Source organism: Colobus angolensis, unplaced genomic scaffold (assembly GCF_000951035.1).
Source record: "Colobus angolensis palliatus isolate OR3802 unplaced genomic scaffold, Cang.pa_1.0 Scaffold259, whole genome shotgun sequence".
Taxonomy (NCBI): Eukaryota; Metazoa; Chordata; class Mammalia; order Primates; family Cercopithecidae; genus Colobus; species Colobus angolensis.
This window is the reverse complement of record NW_012115810.1, coordinates 2,589,307-2,614,679: the sequence shown is the minus strand read 5'-3', so window position 1 is coordinate 2,614,679 and position 25,373 is coordinate 2,589,307. Positions and strand designations below refer to the sequence as shown.

Genomic DNA, 25,373 nt, shown 5'->3' with positions numbered 1-25,373 from the left:
CAAAAGAGTAAGAATAAAGGACCAGAATACAGGGTTTCCTACCTCCTAAGTCTATATTCAGAGAGGCCTTGGTTGAGGATTTAAAGGTGAAAGGCAGCCTCACTGAGAGTGATCATGAACAGATGGGATTTAGGATTCTAATGAAATAAAGGAGAATAACCTGAAAAACAAAGTAAATAAATTTAAAGGAAATGAATGGGCAGAAATAGAGGAAAATAAGAGATTCAATAGAAAGTCATGTAAAACTCAAAAGCATAGAGGAGTACTTGATGTTCTTCAGAGAAGCATTTGCAAGATGGATGACCAGGTTACATTTTTCAAAATATTAGGAGAAGGTGGAAAACAGGTGACCAAGTAAACTAAACCAACAGCTGGAGAGTGCTTTAATATATTTCAAGTGTCTGATTAAACATAAAGTAGGCCAATTTCCAGCTGCAAAGAAATACTTACATTTAGACAAGAAGCTAGAGGCTAAAGCAACAACTGGGAAGAATTTTAGATTAAAGATATTTAAAATTTGTATGATGAGGCTATTTAAATTTATCATGAGATATGAGACGCTAAAGGAGAATATATTTTTCTTTTAGATGGTGCTGGAAATATAGCTAAGGGCATCTGATAGATTAAAAGAAAATAATGCTACCTTAAAAAATCGTTTTGGAGGGAAAAATATGATAGGAAAGAAGGAAACCAAACAGAAACAGGTTGTTTTTAAATCATCAGGTATTTGTACAATATATCTTAGGGCACTGAGTTTATTTAGCTAAAGTTTAATAAAACCCAAATTGCTGAAGTGACTTAACATGAGAGAAGATGCAAATGCAGTGTTTAATAATTAAACTTGGTAAAAGAACACTGTCAATAAGTATAAGGCAACCAGTTTAGCACTTAGAAAGATGCATAAGAAGTAATCATCAAATTATTTTTCTTCATATTGTCTGTTCTAGTGCATGACATATTATTGCAGGAGTAAACTGTTATCTTTGAAAATCAATTTGCAAATCCTCATCAGATGACAAGATACTGGGTAATGGCCAATGCATCCTATGAGAAACAAGTTGTATTAGATTAATTTATTTCATTTATGAGCCATAGAGGCTAGAGAGGAGGTAAAAGCTGTAACAAACCTGTGAAGTAGTTTTACTTCAGAGTCATAGGACCGATTCATACACAAATTGGCAATGGAACACACCAATGTCAGAGGGAAGCAGGGCTACTTGGGATAACAAGGAGGCAGAAGCATTAAAGGGGCAAAATTGTGTTATGACTTATTTACGAAATAGAGAAAGTGAGGTAGATTTTTACTGATGACTTGTAAAGCAAAATAGACAGAAAAGCCACCAAGTTTGAGGTAAAAATTAGTATATGAGTGATGGATGTAGGATTAGGTCTTCTCACATATCAGAGAAGTTGTTAAATTATCATACATATATATAGCAGGATGTGCAATTTATTTGAAACAACTTTTCCACTCTTTGACAATGGTTTACACTTTTAAAAAGAACTTTGAAGTGTTAGCTTAAGGAGTCAGAATGCTAAGAAAATTTATTAAAGGGAAATGAAATAGATCCTAAGAATGAAGATTAAGTGGAAATTAGTTTTAGAAAAAAGACTGAGTATCAATTTGCTGTCTTTTTACTGTGATATTGCATCATGATTAGCAGTAGTTAGCTAGTATCTCTGTCTAGGGGAGATAGACGAAGGGGAAAAAATTCATATCAGAAAGAAGGATTTAGGTTAGCTCTTTGTGTAACAGGCACTAACACAGACTTCCCGAGAAAGCTAAAGAATGGCATCCTCTGGAGATAAATGTACCACCTGTACAAGGTATTTAGCCAACACCTCACCTGACATAAATAAACCAGATGATCTTGAAGACATTACCAACACATTCCTAAATTATTTATTTAATTCGGATAAATAAATGTTTTTTGGTTGAATTAAATATTGAAATAATTAATTATAATTATGCATTTTGTACACAAAGCAGGGTAGAAACCTTCATTTTTTTAGTCTTTTATTTAGATCTGGTATAGAAGCAAAGCCAAACAAACTTAAAATGCACACTTAATGTATGGTCCTGTACCTAATTAACAAGGTTAATGGCTTTGTGAAAAATCTTAGAGGCAGACACTTAAACGTTGTTAATAGTTTTCAAAACCAGAGCTTGAAAAAAGTAATGAAGGCTTTGGAGTGAAAATTTACATTAAATTTCGTTACGTTTGCAAGTGCTTTCTCCAACTTGGGGATAGAACTTCTTAAGTATTAATATGTGAAAACTTTCTACAATGGTTTAGAGATTTGTAATGCAAAATTCTGACTTTGATGATTCTACCATATACTTTAAATTGTGATTATAAAATTGATGTCAATCTGAAATCTATGTAATAAATAAAGAATATCTGTATTCAAAGACTACTCCTATTAAAAATCAGAGAGTTGAGAAAAAAGGTTGGAGAGTAAATGAATTATTTTATGACACTAAAATAAAATAGCTGTACTTTGACATATATGTGAACTAGTAGTTTGAAAGTTAAACAAGTCCAATTCTCTATTTGTTGAGAAAAATTAGGCTCATTTATCACTACATTTAAAAATCACTAGAAAATTAATTAATGCCTACTAATTTACTGACAATTGTTAAATTCTAAAGCTAGTTGGCAAGAACTATCTGTATCCTGCTTCTTGAGGTTACGTTCTGAATTATGTCAATGCAAACCACCACACATAGTTGACACTATTTTCTCCCTTTTAGAAATCACAGTGGACGGGCCAAAAAAAAAAAAAAAAAAAAAGAATAATGATGTAGGTGAAATCCCACCCCACTATTTGGGTCAACCTGCATAGACCCTTTTTAAAGTGCTTACAAAATAAAATTCGGGTGGGTTTCGGGGGATACTGCCATAATTTCCCTGATTTTCGAATTTCCCTAGGTTGCTGACCAAGCATTTTTGGTCCCTAGTCTATGAATTCATAACCATCACCAATTCTGAATTATTTTAGGGAAGCAAGTGAGAAATCAGTATACAAAATTGCGCAGTGGTCAGTGTACCAGTGACATTTAAGAGAGAGTGATCAAAACAGTGAATTCTAAGTAATGACGGTTACTGGTGGAGACGTGTTCATGCAACACACATGCACAAAATAAGTCACGATCACCATTTGCACACCCACAGCAGCATGCATGGCCTATGTTGAAAGACCAGGCCCCAATGGTTTTCAATTTGGTGATAATAATATGGTTATTACATTTTGTGATCCTTGTATCTACTATGATATAGTAGAAAACAGAAGTGAATTTCAAATTTTTAGCCCAATCCAAATTTATCCAGACTATTCCCAGTTAAACGTAACCCTCTGGGAGTTGTAGGTCATGCCAGTGATTTCAGGCTAATATAGAACACAATTAAAATGATTAAAATATAATAGAGAAAAATAGGAAACGACTATCATGCATATATAGTTTACTACTACAGTAAGCTGAAAACCATACCCCCTGCCATCCAGGAACGTGAAACTAGTTTTGAGGAAACAAAAGAGGAACAAGTGAAGTGATGCTGTCTTGTAGCACTTTGCTTATTTTATTTAATCTTGCACTCAAAATTGTTGTTCTCCTGAAATAGGCTTTTGTGCCTCTGTCACATCAGAATATATTTAGCTTGAGGTTTGTGTTTTTCCAAATAATTTAAATATTTAGGAAGTATTCATTGTCAACCTAGGCTTATAATTCTTGCAGGCAAAAGGAGCTCATAATCATTTTGGTGACGCAGCAGAGAAATAACAATGTCTCTAGCAAAATCAAGCCATGATGTCTCCACCAGGCACCCCGAATAGCTAAGGGCAGCATGAAGATGTTGCATTAAACAGGGCATACAGCAGGCAAGTTAACATGCCGAGTAAAGGGGCACGTTGAGCATCAGATGGTGAAATTTGAGTTTGTACATTACCTTTGACATTGCGACCATTGTCTGTTTTGAGCACATAAGGATAAAAAAAGAGAAATATAAAAAGAAGACTAAAATTATATTATATACACTGAATCACCTGTATATAAACAATCAGAGAAATCAGAATATGATGGAAAATTTCTCTTTAATTGAAATTAACATTGTGTACTATTCCACCAAGTAACACGCATATACTAAAAAATGTATCTGTCATAATATACATTCTTATTTAAATATTGAAGCATTTATCTCAATTTCAATGGATTCCAAAGTACAGATTTTATAATTATGACAGTTTAGAAATAGACTTCCCCAGCTGCTGCAGTTGTGACAAAACTTTCAACCTTGTCAACAGCCAATTTTAGTGTCTCCTCAACTATCACTGAGAATATACTCAAAGGAAGACTCCACATTTTGCATGTTAAGTAATTTTTTGCATATAATTTAACCTAGTATGTTAATAAGGAAAATGTTTCTAAGATAACAGTTTCTTCCCTCCCTCCCTCCCTCTCTCCCTCCCTTTTTCCCTCCCTTTCTTCCTTTCAGGACAAGGTCTGGCTATATCTCTCTGGATGGACTTGAACTCCTAGGCTCAAGAATCCTCATGCCTCAGCCTCCTTAGTAGCTGGGACTACAACCACACCACTCTGCCTGCCTCCACTGTGCCTGGCTCCAACTTAAATTATTAAACACAATTTTATTAACTGCCCTCCTCCAAATGTTCTTAATATATATTTTAAAAATAGCAAATATAACTCAAAGAGTCATTCTTAGACAAAAATAATTGTAAGACATAAATGAAAGATTAGATTGTTTTTAAAAATGTAAACATATTTATTAATGTCACAATGAATTCAGTGTAATTACTAGAATATTGAAAACTTTTATTTGTAATAAAATGGGCTCTTTTAAAGTCTGAGTTAAATATTTCCAGATTTATTTTGAGATCAACAATCTAAATGTTGCATGCTTGCCACTAACAAAATATGCATTACTAGCTATGAAACACACAAGCTTAAAATAAATGTCACTGTCGTATCAAAACCATTCAAATATATCCAAGATTTGAAAAATCTGTTCAGCATTTTGTTGATATCTATGCTAACACTGTGCCCATTTAAAATCTTGGAATATATCATAATAATTTCAAAGCTTACAACTGAAGTAATTCTAAGAGTGTGGTATATTGAATTGCTCGTAGACATTGCACTGGACAAAGATATACAAATAAAATTGTGGCCTTAGATGACAACTCCCTTTCCACTTGGAGAGAATCACAAAAAACAGAGGTAGTGGAAGAGATCTTGATTACCCAGAATGAATGTGTCTATCAGAAGCTGGGTCCAAAAACCATTAGTAAAGTAACAGCTGCTTGCAAGTAGTTATAAATTACAACTGTACTTATTAAATCTAAAATTTATATATAAAGATTTACCAATTCCAAGAAAACTAACAAAACATTACACTATATAGTTATTACAGCTTTGACCCTCCAAGGCAGAGTATGGCTTGTGCACTGATCTTAGCTGAGATCTTCTTGTTATCCTTCCATGACAATGTAAGTACAGAAATTGGAGTAAATATTTAGAAATTTTTGTAGCAGTTTGGCATAGTAATTTCATGTCTGATTAATCTAATAATAAAACAATTGGGGTTTATATTTTGTGTCTATTTTTTACATTTCATTTTTCTAATAGTACATTTTTATTGAATTCACAAATGTATTGGTCAGTGATGAATTAGAAAACAAAATTCTGGTCTTCATCAAAGATGGTTTGAAAAGTATGGTTCTAAGGTACTTGATAATGTGAATTAAATGAGAGGATAAAGTAAAATATTATTCATTAATGTATCTGCAAAATATTTAAAGTTCTGTGAAGATAGGCTGTACAGGAGAATGATTTTATTTATTTGAATGAGGAGACAACAATCAGACTTCGAAATATTGTGCATTATTTCACCTGTTAATCAGTTACATGAATTCATAAAACTAAAATCACGTCTAAAAGTTTTCCATCTTTCCTTATCAATGGCTCTATTTCTAAAATATACCAAATTATAAAGTGTTAGGAAATGTAGTTTCTTTTTTGCTAATCAGTGATTTTGTAGCTAAAATTGCTCTAAAGATGAAGGATAAACTACCCTTGGAATTTATCAATCAATTTAATTCTTCTGGTTTGGGAAGGGGGAAATGGATTTCTTACGCTGAGTGGTAGTGTAAGGAAGGTCAAAGTGGGGAAGAGTATTCCAGGCATAACAAAGTAATGAAGCAAGAAAACACATGTTACATTTTTGGGAAAAGGAAAATTATATCCGTGCAGGTGTAGAATAGAGTATGTAGTAGGGAAGGGAGTCTTGCTGGGGCTAGAAATGAGGCTGGAAAAATAAATGTGATCAGCTGACAAAGTACTTAACACCTCACACTAAGAATTAATGTTTTAAAGACAAAACCAGCAGCAACTTAGACAGCAGGTATCTCAAGAACCCAAATCTATGGGAATCTGAAAAGTGGGTCTGCTGTACCCATGCCGGGAACTTTGATTCTCAGGCTCCCTGGGGAAAGTCAAGAGATTCAACAGACTCCTCCTATGGCAAGGTTTCATGGAGGAGCAGGAGTGAGGGAGGAAAAATATTGCATGAATTTGATTGTAGACTATGGAGACAGGCAGTCCTGAGTTTGAAGCCAGGCTCTGACACTGACTAGCTCTGTAACCTTAGTCTAGTTATTTATGTTATTGATTTAACATATCTAAGCCTCTGTTTCCTCACTTATTAAATGGGGCTTAAAAATGATTCCTAATTTGGGTTTGTTATGAGAGTAAAATGAGACTTAATGTGTGTCAAGCACTTACCTTGCCTCAGACATAGTAAGTACTTCACCAATGTTATCAATTACTGTGTTCATGATAAATTGTTTCTGCCATTGCTTTTTAAGTATTCTTAATTTCACTACTGGCTAATAAAAGAATGTGAACATAAAGAGGTCAGGGAGAAATAAACTCTGATTTGCTTTTCAAGTTGATTTTGGTTGAGATCAGGACTTTCAGGATTTTTTTTTCCCTTTACATTTTTCCCCTTCTTCCTACCTACCTTTCACCCCTGTCAGCTTACAGCTTTCTGATCACTCAGTACATCACGGTTCCTATGCTGCTCCCTTTGGAAAGAGTCGGTCAATGAACTAGCCCTCTGATGGCACAAATTCTTTCTTCCAGGGCATGATCATTTGCTAAATGCAGCAAAATTAATTATGCTTGAGATGATAGTGTTCATCACCTAAGCACATGTTATAATAAGCATTAATTAATTAACACTCCATGTGGTAGCCAGATAATGGTTATCATACTATTTCAGAAATACAGATAAAGAAGCCAGAAGAAACTAAATTACTCATTAGGGTTCAAAGAGGAAATCAGTAACATCTCTGAGTGTAGGACTCAGATTTTTAATAGCCTTTAATCACATTTCTTTCCCCAATGCATAGGGATTATTGTTGAAATTTAAAATGATATGCAAATAATCATTTATTACCCATGAATATATGTTTCCATTTTTAAAAAATCTAACATACCTTCGCTGGCATGTCGGTCTCTAAATATGTTCTTGGGATGGACACCAAATCCTTCTATATCATGAACTGAAGATGCTCTCCGTATACTACATAAGCTTTCCCTTGATCTGGAATGGGACAGCTGGGAACTTGACTGCAGCATGTCAGGGTAGAGTCGGTCCCATTGTCTTTTGGGAGAGGAATGGTCAAGAGGTCCGGATATATTCACCAAGGGAGAACATTTGCTGGGCTGTATCAAAGCTTTTGTGTCATCTGCTTCAGAGGGGCTGCAGCTTTCTTTTGTAGGAGACTTAAAGTGCTTCATGGCTACCGAATCATCACTGTGTTTAGATGAATCGATGACTACCACATCGGGGTCTTCTTGTGGTAAGGACTGCTTTCTGTAAGTGAGAACTCGCAGACCAGGGAACTTGAACCCGAAAAATTTCCCTATAAATGGAGACAGGAGAGAGCATTATTATAAGGCAAATGATATATCTTGTAATAAAAACAAACATTGTTGACTCATTTAAACACCATCTAAAAATAATTATGAATCAATGGTTATAGCTGGAATAAGGGATATTGTAGAAAACTTCTCTGAGACCAATGTGAAGTGTCATATAAGTAATAAGAAAACAGCAAACAATTTTATCATGTTTCTGATGATTAGATCCACACCAGTGACATAAAAGTATTTGGATGACAGGAGACTTTTAGTTTTAATAAAATAAAAACATGCATCCACTATACATCCACTTTTCTAGGGAAATTGAAGGATGAACAGAGTTTTAAGGAAATATGATCTAGGGCATCATAAGTCCAGGGATAGACACAGGAGTGAGTACAGCCTATGTACATGTGTGGGTGATGGAGGGCTAATGTGTTGGAGCAGGCAGGAAGGAAGTGAGGTGAGGTAAAGAATAGACCTTGTATATTTAGAAGATTTGTACTCAATAATATTGTGAGTCAAGTTTGGGTGGAAAAAGTGGGGTTAACTGTGTATGAGAGGTTTATCATTCCATCTGGAATTCTTAAAGACTTTTGGTTTTAAAGAGTGATGCACTGTACTGGTAAAGATTTCTTTTTCCTGTTTTCTTTTCTTTTTTTGGCTCCAAAATTGGATAATACAACATATAATGTTATGTCTGTCTCAGAGTGGCTGATTCAGAAGGACAACTAAATATAAACTTTAAAGAGCAGATGTTAAAAATTAAAATATTAACTATAAAATCACATTAAAATATTAAACTTTAATTGTTAGGTATATAAACTCACTAGTAGTAAAAACTGCAAAGTAAAACAAGAGGATGTTTTTCTAGTCTTCAATTTTGCAGTAAATGAAAGAAAGCATAACATCTAGTGCTGGCAAAGAATGCTGGGGAGCATTCTGACATTTTGGTGGTGGGATTGCAGATTACTACAAACTCTTTGGAAAGTCTTCAGACAATATCTATTAAAATGAAAAAAACATACACTTTTATTTTGACTCAGTTATCCACATGTGGGATATTGCAAAGGCATAAAAATGAGAAACAATTGGATTATTCATTAGAAGGAGAATTACTGAATAAATTATGGCATTTTTATTATTTGGAATCCTATGATATTCTTTAAAAGGTTGCTCAAATATAATGTTAAGTTAAAAAAAAGCAAGTTTAAATTCCATGTGTTCATATAATTTTCATCAAAATAAAACAACAGCTTATATTTGTTCATATATTTGTATTGAAAGTTTCAAACTTTTAATGTTGACTAGCTCAGTGGGTGGGTTTGGAAGTAGGGAGGTATAGTGTATTGCATTCTTCTTTATATATCTTTTTTATGTCAAGCATGCATTCGTTTATAAACTAAAAACACTAATAAAGTAAAACTTTCACTCCTCAAATAACATAAAAACAGAGGACAAAGCCTCCAGACAATAATCTGTCATTTTTATTGTCCCCACATTATCCATGGCTTTACAATTACACACTGACCTTAAGGTCAGTCAACTTGGATGTTTGAGTTGCAATATTAACTACCTTCTTATATTATTTAAATGTCATAGACACCATTATCTTTAATAGATTTACTATGAACTTTTCCTCAATGCATTGAAGATGCTTCTAAAACATGGAAGAACACTCTCAAAACTCATGAACATTTCTCCATGTTGAGTATACTCTCCCAGTGGATAGTTTTTTTCTACATGCACATATTCAATTCTGTCTTCAGTCCAATGACTCCTAAATATATATCTACAGCCCAGACCTCTCCTCTGTGTTCCAAAACTGTATATCTAATAGATTCATCAACATCTCCTCTTGAAAGACACATTACAATCTTATAACAAGTCTAATTTTATAATCTGACCCTTCAAGCCCAGGCTTTTGTTTTCTTCCTTTTTTTTTTTGTGAATGGCATCACAATCCATCCAGTCATATAAACCTGAGATTTGGGGACCATTCTAGATACTGTTCTCTCTCTCCCACTCATCCCCAATATTCCATTAATATCAATCCCTTAATTGTGTTCATTTTGCCTCCTGAATGTCTATTTTCATTTCTCTCATCCTCACTGCTGCTACATCTTTCCAAGATACTATACTGGTTCACATGATTTCCTGCAAAAGAATGCCAATCACTCTTCACATTTGTACCTTTATTGTCCACCCTTAAAAATAATAATTTTGATCTTTTAAAAAATTCAGAGGATGGGCACAGTGGTTTATGCCTGCAATGCCAGCACTTTGTGAAGAAAAGGCGTAATGATCTCTAGAGGTCAGCCGTTTGAGACAAATCTGGGCAGCAGAGCAAGACCCCCCCATCTCTACAAAAAAAAAAAAAATAGCTAGGTATGGTGGTATATGCCTGTAGTCCTAGCCACTTGGGAGGCTGTGGTGGGAGGACAGATTGAGCCTATAAGTTTGAGGCTACAGTGAGCTATGATTGAGCCACTGCATCCTAGCCTAAATGGCAGAGAGAGACCCTATCTCTAAAGAAAGAAAAATTAATATGTGATTATGTAAACTATTGCACAATTCCACCCTTCCCCTGCTACCAATAACTTTCTCTTTGGGGATGGAAGACAAAACTATCTCCATCCTGCAGCTTCATCTCCGTTCCTTGCTCTCTAGAACCCAGTCATATGGAATTTTAATTCCCCTGGAGGCCTGTGCTTCTTTCAGATTCATGGCTTCTTTCTGTTTGATCCTTTTTACTTCACCTACTGAGCTCATCCTTTAGATTTTAGCACCAAAGTGATTTCATGGAGAAGCTTTTCCTTCCTTCTGAACAGGTTACCACCCCTTTCATAGCTTTCACCACAGTTAATAACTATGCACTTGTTGATTTTCTGTTTAAAATTTTTTTCCATGACTGGACCATAGGCCTCAGAAGGGCAGGATCCCAGGCTATTTTCCTCACCATTGAGTCCCAGCTCTGACCGAATGACTTGGCATGGTAAATGAATTTTCACAAACAGATTCTAAACTGAACTCAGAATGTGCTCAATTTTGACTGTAGGAAAACTAGACTATTTAATTGCTCTGGTCACCATAATTAGAGAATTTTAACCTCCTGGAATTGTACTGACTGACATTTAACAAAAAATATTGATTGAGTAAAACTCAACAGTTCATGGAAAAGGGTGAACTCTATACCATGTCCTCTCTATTTGATTTAATTCATCTATGAAGTTTATGTAAAATACCTGTTACAGAAAATTTGAGAATTTAAGAAGGCCAATTTATTATTATAAGCCTTCATTTGTGGTCTAGCAGTTAATAATGATACAAATCATTGAAATAGAATTAAACATTTTTATTATTAATTATTATGGACATATAGTTGTACACATTTATGAAGTACATGTGATATTTTGATACAAGAATATATTGTGTAATGATTAAATCAGTGTAATTGGGATATCCATCATCTCAAGCATGTACCATTTTTTGTGTCAGAAACATTCCACTTCTACTCTTTTAGTTATTTTGAAATATTCAATAAATAATTGTTAACTATTGTTGCTCTAAAGTGCTACCAAACACCAGATCTAATTCCTTCTATCTAACTGTATTTTGGTGCCCATTACTCATCCCCACTTTATCCACCATGCCCTACCCTGGTACCCTTCCTATCTTCTGGTAACCATCATTCAACTACTTATCTCTGTGGTAGAAGACATGACAATATACAGACAAACCACAAGTACATTCAACATTAAACTCTGGATTAATAAGACAAAGACAAGAGTAACCAATCTGTGCAAAGAAGATTAAGTGACAGTTCATCGTGATAACTGTTTTGCAAGCATTCTTACATATCTCTACTAATAACTTTTATATGCTCAAGTAAATTGCCAAGTTAAAAATCAGTGAACTGCATCCAAGTCATTTGATTAGTCTTTAATGCACATGAAATTGAGTTTCAAAGCAGTTTACAAATCAATTCTGCAAGCTTATTACAATGCATTGAAAGTCAATGACTACTTTTATTAATTTTTCATCATTTACTTCACACTCCTCCTTTAAAAAACAATTCACTGGCTTTCTTAAATTAATGACCACATAGGCATTTAGTTCATTCCTATAGTTTAGTCATATCCAGTGTGGTACAGATGGTCTTTTCTGCATCACTAGGTTAATAGGACCATGTTATATTGCATTACAGATTTAGTTGTCTAACTGTAGTTCATGCGGAAAGAATGCACATTGAGAATTTTGCTCAACGCTAGCACTTTCAGGCATGAAATATAAAATATAGATGAATGTAATCCTGTTATGGATCTTAACACTGAAAAACATCCGTGCAAGTTAAGTCTTCAGATTTTATTATAATTGATTTCTAACTTGAATAATTAAAATAGATACTATTTAACCTATTTACTATAATGCTCAATAAATGTGAAATAAGAGAAACAGAAAAAGGTTTTGCACACACTTTTACACATTTCCAGAAAGAATTACAAGTACTGGTAAATGACTTACATGATTATGATTTTGTTTAAACACATCCTTTTCATCTAAGAAGGCATACAGTTGTTAATATACATGAATATAATTATAGTAGTTATAATTAACTACTAGCATAATGTCTTTCTTAGGACATGTCATTTTTGTGAAGATGCTGAATGTAAATTTAGAGGGTGCATCTTCATCAATCCTGTCATATATAGCTAACAACTTTTTAGTTCTCAACCAAGAAAACACAGATATTCCCATCATCTTTCTCTGTGAAAAGTCTATAATTATAACTTTAATGTGCGCATGCAAAAATGTTAAATATTTTGCCAAATTCATACAGAAAATTCATGTCAGGTTAGCATAAAACAGCAGTTTCCTTGATTTAATTTCAGTTTTACCCAAGGTTTGGTGTTTTCTTGGGTCATAAATAGCCACATGAGAATCTAATGAAAATCCTGATTTCTCTTTGAAATAAATGTAGATAAATGCATACACACAATTTTGCTTATGATTTCAGAAGTTGAATAACTAACTCCCCTTCTCCAACCAAAGCCCGTCAACATTGACCTCCCCTAAGATCCCCCAGGATTCGTTGATTCTTGATATTCCTTTTAGTTTTGAATTTATTTGCTGACATATTTGTGCTAGTCACATTTCTCATAAAATTATAATGATCACAACTACATTTATAACCTATCTCCTATGGTAATGGGGCTTTAGAAATTGGCTTTACTAAACTTTTCCAATTTGAGAAGACCTCATCAATCTGCTGCTATTATTCTCTCCCTCTCCCTCTTTCTTTCTCTCTCACCCCACTTCTTTCCTGTGTGAATTGATTCTCATCTATTACAGTTTGGAATTAAACTATTACACCCATTTTTGACTTCAAGCAATTCTTCTAACTTAAGACTACATTTAGGGATATTAGAAACAATAATTTTCTTGTGGAAAAACAAAAAAATCTCTGCAGAATTCTCCATCTATTTTCAATCATTGATTTTTCTCACAACACAATGGCAAGTTTCCAATCATTTCCTTCATTCCATTTTTCATCATTTCTATACATTCTTAGAACCTTGATTATGTCATATTTTTACTGCAAAAACCCAGTTAAATATAATTAGAAGCAGTTTATTCCTGCCTGGTTCCGCTAGGTTGAAGTATGGACTGAAAAGTAGAGAGAAACTTAGAGACCATGGTGAAACAGGAGAGGATCTGTGTGGGGAGTAAAGTGAGGTTTGTTGTAAAGGCCATAAGCAGAGATCTGTCCCCTCACAAAGGGTTGGGGTGGTGGGAGGGTATCTTAGATTGGATTCCTGAGAGTAGATTGTGAAAAGGCTTATTGAGGGAGTACTCTCATGTCTATTATGTTATGTCTATTAAAAAGGTAGGATTAAGAAGAGAAAGTTAAACTGCTTTTCATATGCAGCTGAAGCTTCGGCCAATCCTCCTGGAGCTCAAATGCAGGAATATGCCCTTCAGAGTTCTGCCAAATTGAAGTCAGAGTACCTGGCCTTTGCTTCCCCGTATCTACCAGTCACTGGTTAAAGCTACACCATGGGAAAGGCCATAATGCTGGGTAAGGTAGTTTCCTGCCTTAGACCACAATTTCTAGGGAGGGGTGGCAGTGTATCTGGAACAGCTGATATTTCCAGCCCCTGGGCTGTCTCAGCCTTAAGGAAGATATCTGGGCTTAGGGCCACAGCGTCCAGTACAGAGAGAGAAATGTAGCCATCTTTTCACCTGAAAAATTATGATCTGAATTAAGTCTACAGTCACCTATTACCACACAAAATAAGGATGTGTGAATTGGTATCTGTGCACCTTTCTGATGTCAGAGTACTTACAAGCCTGACATTAAATTTGAAGTCTTAAAATCAGTGTGAGAATTTTCTCCAACCACATAACTCTGGATTTGCAGAGAAACACGACTTTAACTCCTGAATCAGAGAGAGAAGAAAATCAAATTTGGTGGGATAAACAGAGATAATGACTAACATAGTTGCCTCTTTCTTTTTTGGAAGAAAATTTTCAAAGAGGGATCCTGCAAGGACATGAGTCTCTCCTACTCCTACATATGTAGGAAGGTATATAATGTTGCCTATGAGCTGGTAGAACAACTCAGAATATTGTCAAAGAAGGATGTAGGTAGCAGTAGACTGGGAAAGATTATCATTCAATGTGAAATCAGTTTTAGCCAAGTGGCTACCCTGATTAGTGGGTGACAAATGTTCCACTGTAGCCAGAGCAGGCCTAGTGTCAGTGATAACAAAAGATCACCAGGGAGTCTACTGACCTAGTAAACTTGAAGCTAGATACGAGATTCTCTAAAGGAGCCGATCAGATCGGTAATGCCACGAAAGGCTAAGAATCCTGTGACATTTCCTAGGGTATTAGATACCAGAGAAAAAAGCAAGATCTTACAGTGAGCAGTAAGGATGGGATCTAATTGGAATCTGTAAGTTATGTGAGTTAAAGGCAGTAAGTGGAGGTTGGAGGAGTCAGTGCTGTAGCAAGGCATGAGAACAATTACAGGAGCTGCAGCAGCAACAGAGGATTTCCGTAAACATGTTCACAAATGTTGATGATATCTGAGGGACACTACTTGTGATCTGGCTGGGTCATCACGAGAGCAAAGAAGGAAGAAACATGAATTTGGATAAGGGGGATAGGGCAGAAGACAGGACAAGGTGGTGGACTGCTTTCAGCCTCTTAGGGTTAAAATCTCTCAGTGAGAGGGGATTGGGAATGAAAGCAAACACAGCAGCATAATATACACCTAATTAAGTTTCCATGTGCTTAAAATAACAGCTTAGTAAATCAATGCATGCAATACCCATACTTTCTTTTTGATAGATTCCTTCCGTTTGTAAATGTCAAATTAAAAAGTCCATTCAAGTCCTGTGAAAGTGATAATGTCTTAACCAAAATTGAGCATGGATGATCATGTAGTCATCACATAAACAGATACTCTCTTGATGGACTGTTCCAAACACAAATGGTACAGACACCAGTTACCCAAATGCTGTATGAATAGGGACTGCACTGATTTGGGTGTTGCTAGGTAACAAAATTTTCCAAATTATACTCACATGGGGGCTCTCTGGTGTGGATATGCCAATTTGGGCATTCATTAACATCCATTGTTAATGAGGAAATAATGTATTTTTTTCAACTACTAGCAATTTTTTTGATCTTAGAAATAGACACTTTGTTCAAACCCCAGGGGTTGGGAAAGGCACATGACATAAAATTTGTTGCAACTATGACTAAACTTTCCTCAGATTTGTTTTTTTTTTTTTTTTGAGTTTGAATTAATTTTATTCAAGTGTGAGCTTTTTAGACAGATGTTATATCTGTAATATTAATATATGATATTTAACATTTAAGATATTCATTGAAATATTTGGCTATCATGGAATTTGTCATTCTTTTCTTCTCTATAACTAGGTTATCCATATGCAGGGAACTCCCATTTCAAAGATAAAGGAAAATGGCAATTAGACATTAAAACTGTAAAGCATTAAATAAATCACATATACAAATGGTGCTTACTTGGTATTTTTAAATATTCACCTGTCTTGTTCATATTGGTTGTCTTATTAGTATTTCTGATTTTTGAGCAATGTCATTACTTTCTCAGAAATGTATAAATTACTATATAGATATGACTAGCCCATATTACTAGTTGCCTCCTTTCTATTTTTTTTTTTTTTATTATACTTTAAGTTCTAGGGTACATGTGCATAACGTGCAGGTTTGTTACATATGTATACTTGTGCCATGTTGGTGTGCTGCACCCATCAACTCGTCAGCACCCATCAATTCATCATTTATATCAGGTATAACTCCCCAATGCAATTCCTCCCCCCTCCCCTCCTCCCCATGATAAGCCCCAGTGTGTGATGTTCCCCTTCCCGAGTCCAAGTGATCTAATTGTTCAGTTCCCACCTATGAGTGAGAACATACGGTGTTTGGTTTTCTCTTCTTGTGATAGTTTGCTAAGAATGATGGTTTCCAGCTGCATCCATGTCCCTACAAAGGACGCAAACTCATCCTTTTTTATGGCTGCATAGTATTCCATGGTGTATATGTGCCACATTTTCTTAATCCAGTCTGTCACAGATGGACATTTGGGTTGATTCCAAGTCTTTGCTATTGTGAATAGTGCCGCAATAAACATACATGTGCATGTGTCTTTGTAGTAGAAAGGATTCCCTATTTAATAAATGGTGCTGGGAAAATTGGCTAGCCATAAGTAGAAAGCTGAAACTGGATCCTTTCCTTACTCCTTATACGAAGATTAATTCAAGATGGATTAGAGACTTAAATGTTAGACCAAATACCATAAAAACCCTAGAAGAAAATCTAGGTAGTACCATTCAGGACATAGGCATGGGCAAGGACTTCATGTCTAAAACACCAAAAGCAACGGCAGCAAAAACTCAGATTTGTTTTTTGCAACCATGTCATGTTTCCTTTTTCATCAAATTTAATCTTTAAAAAGAGGAAACTTCCAAATACAGGAGAATAGTAAACATTAGTTACAGTGTAAAACCTTTAATCAAATTCATCTGAATAACAGACTGTTTCTATAGTAATGCTTACTGAATGGGAAACTCTATATTACTATTGCAGCTCTTCATCTTCAAATTAAAGAGTGACTTTCAGCTCCAGTGGAGAATAGTAAAAACACTCTAAAAGCACTTTTATAAACCAGCTCTATGGAAAATTTCTTTGTTCCTTAGCTTGAGGTCTAAAAACTGAGATACAAATTTGAGGGAGTAATGTAGCTATTGAGGCAAATGTGTATTTTATGTGTCAATTATCCAGAGTATTGAGTCCAAAGCATATGAATAAAATTTTAGTGGCTTAAATTAGCTAGATAATTGCCTAAATTATCAATTATATTTTGTGTGGATAGGTTTAGCTTCAGTTGAAGCTTTTAGAATAATTCAAAATTTTAGTAAGTGTAAAAGTAAAATTATCTTTGATTTGGAAAGTGTAATTTTAATCTTTTCAAAAATAATGGATATCCTTTATAATACTTTAATAAGATTAAATGAAGAAGTACACTTTAAAAAAATACTATGAGTATAAGATACTTCAGAAATTTCAGGTTTTTTTTACATTTGTTTTCACTTAAAATTATTTTTATAGTTCTATCTAAACATTCATTAACCTAAACCATGGTTTTCAAACTTTCTTGGGCATCAGAATGATTTGAAGTGTTTGTTAAAACACAGGTTGGTGAATTTCTGAGTTTCTGAATCAGTTGTTCTGGTGTAGGGCCCAAGAACTTGCACTTCAAACACATTGCAAGGTGACTTTGATGGTCTCACACTTGAAGAACCACTGATAGGCAATCTGAGTAATGCCCATTCAGCAGGAAAAAAGTAGCTTAATTATTAAAGGAAAAAAATAACTTTTTATGTCTTCTACAAATATGTACTGGATACTTAGTATTTGCAAAATACTAAGTCTAAATGAAAGAAAATAAAATGTCCCTACTATGAAGTAGAGCTGTAGGGTTATGGGCCACTTCGAATAAGATAAAGATGTTCTCCAGTTTTCCAGTCTTCACTTATCTCTATATTTTTTTACTCCTGGCCTTCTTCATTCATGTTACTTGTTTACTAGCAAACAGATGTGACCAATGTGGTAGTGGAGACAGGTATGAGGTATTATGATGTCACAGGGGCAGGAACATGTGGACCCATGTGGGCACGTTAAGCATGTGCCACAGATGAAGAGTCCTTTGGAATAGGTATGCTAGAAGAAGGAAAGCATTTTAGTGGAAGGGACACCACATGATACAAATTAGGTGGCATAAAGTGAATGATAGTTTCAAGGAACCCCCATTAAAATATGGGATGTGATGGGAAATTAGGCTGAAGAAGTATCAGAAGCTATATCATGATAGATTGATTGTATTATGCATGCACAGGGCTTTGGAGTCTTATATTTTAGGCAATAGAGGACAATTGTAAAAGACACAGACAGTGGAGGATTATGACGTGATGTACAGCAATATAACATGTAATCCTGAAGAAAAGAAGCTTAAAGCAGGAATACCAATTATGAGACTATTATATCAGTCCAAGAAAGATGTGTTGAGGGTCTGAGTAGGACAATTATAGCCGGCTATGTGAAAGAGATAGTTAAGAGGTGTTTCATAGACTTTGGCTAACCTTTGGTTGGGAGAATAGAGGATTAGATAGAAGGAGTTTAATATCATGTCCAGGTTTCTGGCTTGGAAGCTTTGGATAATGATTCTATTCACAATTTATGAAAAGGAACAGTTTTTGGTTGGGATGAAATGGATGGTAGCTGAGGATGGAAAGGTAGTTCTTAGCTTGAAATGCTAAATCTCCCAGAAATACTAAAATCTTCTAAATGATATGTCTAGTGGGATATATGAGGTTGTAAGTAAGGCTAAAGAAAGATAATGAGCTGGAGATAATGATTTGTGAGAAGGTCTTCACCCTGTAAGTAAAGGATGAGGTTGCCCAAGCAGGGTATATAGAGATGACTGAGAAGGAAAGAATATTAAGCGCAGCTCCCAAGGGAGAAACAAATAGCTTTTAAGAGTAGAGTAAGAGAAACAAACAAATGGTACTGAAATAGTTATTACAGAGGTGGAAAGACTCAAGGGAATGTGGTGACATGGAATGTAAAAGAAGGGAATACAACTTAAGTACCACTTTTTGTTTAATTTATGTTCCCCCAATCCCTTCAAGAAATGTTTAGAAAATTAAAAAGTGTGCATGTATCTGTGTGTGAATCAGAGTATGATACTAGATTAATGCTACAGAAGACATATGAAATTCAAATGTAGTTTTCAATAATTTAAAGTGAAACAAAAATAATTTATCTAAAACAGTAAAAGTGAAAACGTCTTATACTTGATGAAAGTTAACTCGGGCATTAATCACGTAAACAAGAATGCATAATTTGTTTCTCCTCCATTTTTCACATTCTTTTTTTTGTTTGTTTGTTTGTTTTTTTTTTTTTTTGAGACGTAGTCTTGCTCTGTCGCCCAGGCTGGAGTGCAGTGGCCGGATCTCAGCTCACTGCAAGCTCCGCCTCCCGGGTTTACGCCATTCTCCTGCCTCAGTCTCCCGAGTAGCTGGGACTACAGGCCCCCGCCACCTCGCCCGGCTAGTTTTTTGTATTTTTTAGTAGAGATGGGGTTTCACCGTGTTAGCCAGGATGGTCTCGGTCTCCTGACCTCGTGATCCGCCCGTCTCGGCCTCCCAAAGTGCTGGGATTACAGGCTTGAGCCACCGCCCCCGGCCCATTTTTCACAAATATTCTACATCATCAAATATTACAGCTGAAAAGAAGAGAGTTCACTTTTCCATTACTATTGGCTCCTTTAAATGTGGCCCCTTATGCTTGGTAGGGAATGCACAATTTTCTCTTTCACTCTGTATTATTTCCATTTATTAGATTGCAAACTTTTTACAGAAGACTTCGGTGAGAAAGTGTTCAATTTCATCTTTTATTTGGTATTTATATCTATTATGTAGCAATTAATTGGCTCAAATTATTCAGTATTTATCAAAATTTGATAAGATTTATCAACATAACACTTTCTTCTGTATTTGCTTCATTTCAGGGGACATAAGTCATCTAATTGTGGCTAATTCCATGTCTTCTACAGGTAATAAGTTTATGAAAAATTAGGTCTTCTTAGAGAAAGCTGCTCACTTTTTTTGTGTAGAGTTCCTGGCTCTGAAACTAGGTATTTGTACGAGAAATGATCCACCACTGAATTCAATATAAAATAAGTCTCTCAGTTTTCAGAATATATGGAGCCCAATGTATCATAATGCCTTTCTATAACCCAAATTTTCTACTGTGTATTTACCTCCTTTTCTTTACTTAATCTTCATAATTTAATACCTCCCTTTTTTTGAAGCTATGCTTCTTGTGTAGTCATGTCACATCTCTTCCTTTATTTTGCCTCTATTTCAATAGAGGTATTTAAATTTTCAGAAAATCACATCTTCCCAAACACACGACAACCTTTCTTATTACTCTCACTGAAATCCTGCCACTCTGAGGATTTCTGAGACACGTATGTGCACACCCACACACCCACACACACAATTACAAACACTTTGATAAGAGAGTAAGCATAGGTTAAAAGGAAATGCCAGTTTAAAATTTGCCTTTGTGAATACCACTGTATACTTCTTTGTAACCATACTTTTATTTAAGATCATTTCAAGTGATACAGAAGCTGGTAGTTACAATGTAGGTTTTGAAGTAATAATATTACAATTTTGAAGGTAAGACGTGTCTGCTAAAATAGGTGCATCAGATTTTTCTATTCTTTATTTTTTTAAAAGTGGCTATCACTGGGGAACAACAGTGTTTGAAATAGCCAATATCATTATTTTACACTGGTAGTAACATTATACTTCAAAGAAAAAATATCAGCAGGGGTTTGCCAAAGATGAGAAAAAATATGAAGTAGAAATTGGATAGTATCAGAAGGTACAAAGCATAATTTGTCTCTCTTTAACTTTTCTGCTTGATTTAACAATCCATTCTTCAAAAACTGACACCAAGTAAAAGGAAATCTTGGTCATATAATGACGGAAGGGTGTAATCAAAACCGATATACAGGTGATAAATAATGGGCCTTTGTAATGCTCTGGAATAATTTTGTCTGCATATTTGTACTCTCTCCAATGATTCCCTGTATGAGTGATGGCTAAAACATAGGGAAACCACTTAGGTTCACAAAATAAGAAGCAGAATCTCTACTGCATTTGTTATAACTTGTACATAAGACTTTATTTTAATCACAATATAAAGTTGCATAAATTGTGTATTATATCCCAGAGGCTACTGTAAAGACTATCTTCCATTTAGGATTTCAAGGTTTCAATTCTCCATTTACATTTTAGTTTTAAATATACACATTATCTTTTTTAAAAGTCCCCTTCTCTGCCATGTTGCTGATGTACCCTCCTTTTTTCACTTCCATCCAATTTGACGGACCATGAAATATAACTATTCTGTGGGAAAATATAAGGATTTGAGAAGACAGTGAAGAAACTAAACTAGGTATCCACCATCTAAACAAATTACATTATTGGTATTCATGACAGAAATAGAGGTTGACATTAGAAGTGTACTCCCAGGAATCATTCATTAATGATTGCATTTGTTAGTGGAAAGTATAAGAAAATCAAAACAGTCATCAACTTTGGGATCAAGACTTTGGGGGTAAGAATAGTATTTTACGGTAGCTCAATATTTTTCTAAATATGTCATCTGGAAGACTGATGAATTAGTAATTCTGATAGAGTTTTCTCCAAGTGTAATACTGTTCAGGGTAAAACATTTAGAATATTAGAATCACATTACATTAATATATTTGTGCCAATATTGCTTTAAAAGAATATTGTACTGTCATTTAGACACACATAAGGAAAAAATTGCTATTATGAAAAATTATCAGCTGAGGTATGTTTGATTTGGTATTATACTTAGGTTTACAAAATAGGCTTTTGGAACCATGTTTTTCATTATACGTATATTTTTCTATCTTAATTTATACACAGTGTAACAATTTCCTTTCTCAAATATTAAAGTTTTGTGATAAGGCTTCCAGCTTCCCATAGATAATGATAGATACCTAAATTACCAAATCCTCATGGATCCCGATATAAACCTTTGAGATTTAATAAAGGAGGAGTCAAATAAAAGTACCCATAAACCACGTCTATGGACTAACTAGAGAAAGACAACTTACAGACTTTTATTTACATGTAGGTGGGGGATTTGCTAATACCAGCAAAATTGGCTCAGAAGAGCACACTGCAATAGAGAGTCAAGGTGAAACTAAATGAAGAAAAGAGGAGTATAGAAGTCTCCCTGGAGTGATGGAACACTTATTAAACAGAGTTCACCTTCAGCAGAAGAGGACCTCACACTGAGTATGAAATCTCAAGATCAGGTCTGTAACATGAGCACCAGTTCCTGGAGAGACAATAGAAGGGGCTTAAAAAGTGCACAAGACCCGGATACCGGAGTCACTTACAGTGGATAGTCAAGCAGGTTGACATCAGACTACTTGTCAGCAACAGTTGATGTAAGAAAAGAATGAAACAATATCTACCAGAGTCAGAAGGCATAGAATATGGACCAAATACTATGTCATATCTACCTAGGCTCTCCTTCAAATGTCAAAGTGATATAAAAACATGTTAAACACGAGATAACTCTTAAAATATTTTACCCCCACACGTTTCCCAAAGGGGATATACTTCATCTAAGAAGCTGTGTTTGGGGAATCTCTGACAAAACGACAGTCATGAATACATTTCACTAGAAATTTGAGGCCAAAAGAAATGTAAGAAGTATATACACATTACCTACTTGACAAGCTAGAAATACCATATCCCAACAAAATGGGAGGGAGAGGAGAAGAAAATAGACAAGCTCATTGAGTGCCTCACTGGTAACAGATGAGAGTCAAGTGATGTTGTTTTAAACTGACACACTGAGTGGCAGGAGACTAAGGATACTCAGGAGCACAAAGATAAGCCTTAAGAAATAGAATATTGTTGATGAAAACTGCATGGTGGGAAGAAGAAGAAAAGGATTATAAGCTATTAGGTTGGTGCAAAAGTAATTGAGGTTTTTGCCATAATAATTTTATTTTTGCTCAAAGTAGGGAAACAAAATGTATTGACTGAGGAAGAGGAAAGAGTTAAGGATAGTATATAACATTTTCTTATAAAGATAACCATTGGAAAACTATAATTTTTTCCCAAATACCAAAAAAAAAAACAAAAAAACCAAAAAACTCCAAAGCAGAATCAAAGAACAACAAAAAATCAGTTTTTAAAAGGGCAAAGAAAAGATAACATAATGAAATACTTCAATAGAATATATTTAACATAGAATACATTAGTATCAAGAAAACAAACATATCTATTGCATCAATAAATGTAAATACCTATTGTAGTTATAATCAAAGTATAAGTATTATTTTCTGATAAGCAATAAAGAAAAGCTTCACACTGCATAAAACCCGCACACTGTATAAAAAAGACACAACCAAAACAAAGGGAAATCACTAAAAGGTGACTTTAAACAGCAAGAAAATGGAAAAAAGAAAAGACTCAAGTGTCATGATTTAAGATACAGTAGAATTTAGGTGGAAAATTAGTAAACAAAAAATAAGATACTTTATAATGCTAAATGCTACTTTATACTAATAACATAAGATATATGACCATGAAATGTGAATATCTATGAAATAAACAAGAGCAGCAATATTCATAAAACAGAAATTGCAAGAGATAGAATGAAAAATACCAAGAAATATCCTAACAGTAGAAGACTTTAATAAACTTTCTTAAATCCAAGACATATCTGGAGGACAGGAAGTAAGTAAGGATATGGAAGACAGCATAATAATAAGGCAGAGTTTTAAAAAGTAGATATCAACTTTTATAGCTTGATATTCTGCAATATCACTCTCTTTTCATATTCACATGACATAATCATGAAAATTGATCAAATAATAAATATTGGGCAAATTTTAGACAATTACATAAAGAGAAATAATACAAACAGGACTTTGTGACTGTAAGACAATAAAACCAGAAATTTTTAACAAAAAATAATACTTTAAAAATACCTTTCCTACTGGAAAACTAAAAACTATATTAAACAACTCAAGTTAAGAACTAGGAAAACAAAAGTTGCATTTTTTTTCTAGGAAAAATAATATTACATTTCTAAATTCATGGGGTATAGCTTACACAGTGCTTAAGTAAAAATATATAGCCTTTAAATCATATACCAAAAAACTGAAAGAGTGAAAATAAATCAATGCAATAAAAAAGAGGCAACAAAGTAAGCTGATAAAAACCGAATTAAAAAACATAAAAGCAACATTTTGTGAGTTTGAAAACTAATAGAATTAATAAACCAATAAAAGTTAGGTCTTTGGGAAAAAAGCTACTGACTAATCAACAATTTTAAATGGAGAAAACAATAGTAAAAGAAATTTCAAGGAAAAAAACTATAGGAACAGAGGATTTAAAAAAATCATAGAATACTACCTTGCATAATTCTATTAAAACAAAATGTAAATATTTACATGAAATAATTTCTAGGGAAATAACGTCTAGCAAAACTGAAACTAGTTAAGATTGATAATTTGAGTAGACTATTATTAAAGTAGAAAAATAAATTTGTCAAGGAGCTACTTCACCAACAAGTACCACAAGTAAGTACCTCGATGATTTTACAGGGGAGTCACACGGAACTTTTAAAGTCTAGATAATCCTCAGACTATTTAAATGCTTCAATAGTGTACAAAAAGGGTAAGAAACTCTCAATTATTTTTTGAAGGAATTATAATGTTCATACCAACACCTTAGAAAATTGCACATATGCAGGCAAAAATTATAGATCACTCTCCCATTGGATATTGATACAAACTGCAAAATTAATGTAAGTTAAGAGAACCCAACAATGTATTACAAAATGAAATATAACATTCTTCGGGGGATGCAAGAATGGTTTATATTAGTAACTTCATTTATAAAATGTATTAAAAAATAAGGAAAAGGATAATACACTCATTTCCACAGAGGCTAAAAAAGGCATCATACAAATTTCAGCACCCATTCTTAAAAAATTTAAGCCAGTGGAAACTTTCTTAAAATTATAAAGCACATACAAATCAACTGACATGTCATTATTTCAATTAATGGGGAATGTTTGAATTAAAGGCATTCGCACAACAACCAGAGCCAGGTGTAGTGTTCACTATTGATTTCTTTTTAATGATACCTTGGAGGTAATAGCCAGCACATTTTGACAAGAGAAAACTATGAGATGTACAAGAATTGGAAAGGAAATATAAAACAATTTCTATTTTATGTGATAGAAT

At 34.2% G+C, this 25,373-nt stretch overlaps 1 protein-coding gene across 2 annotated transcripts in view; it reads right to left on the bottom strand.

The window, feature by feature from the left end:
* KCNH7 (potassium channel, voltage gated eag related subfamily H, member 7) overlaps positions 1 to 25,373 on the bottom strand; it is a 469,753-nt gene that overhangs the window by 135,557 nt on the left and 308,823 nt on the right. The window contains exons 4-5 of one of the 2 annotated variants that reach the window (XM_011947085.1): positions 7,516 to 7,944; positions 3,948 to 3,968 (exon numbers count right to left, since the gene is read on the bottom strand). In XM_011947085.1, the coding sequence (XP_011802475.1) occupies positions 3,948 to 3,968; positions 7,516 to 7,944 (450 nt within the window). The remainder of the gene's footprint in view (positions 1 to 3,947; positions 3,969 to 7,515; positions 7,945 to 25,373) is intronic. The other variant, XM_011947086.1, reaches the window with a different exon arrangement.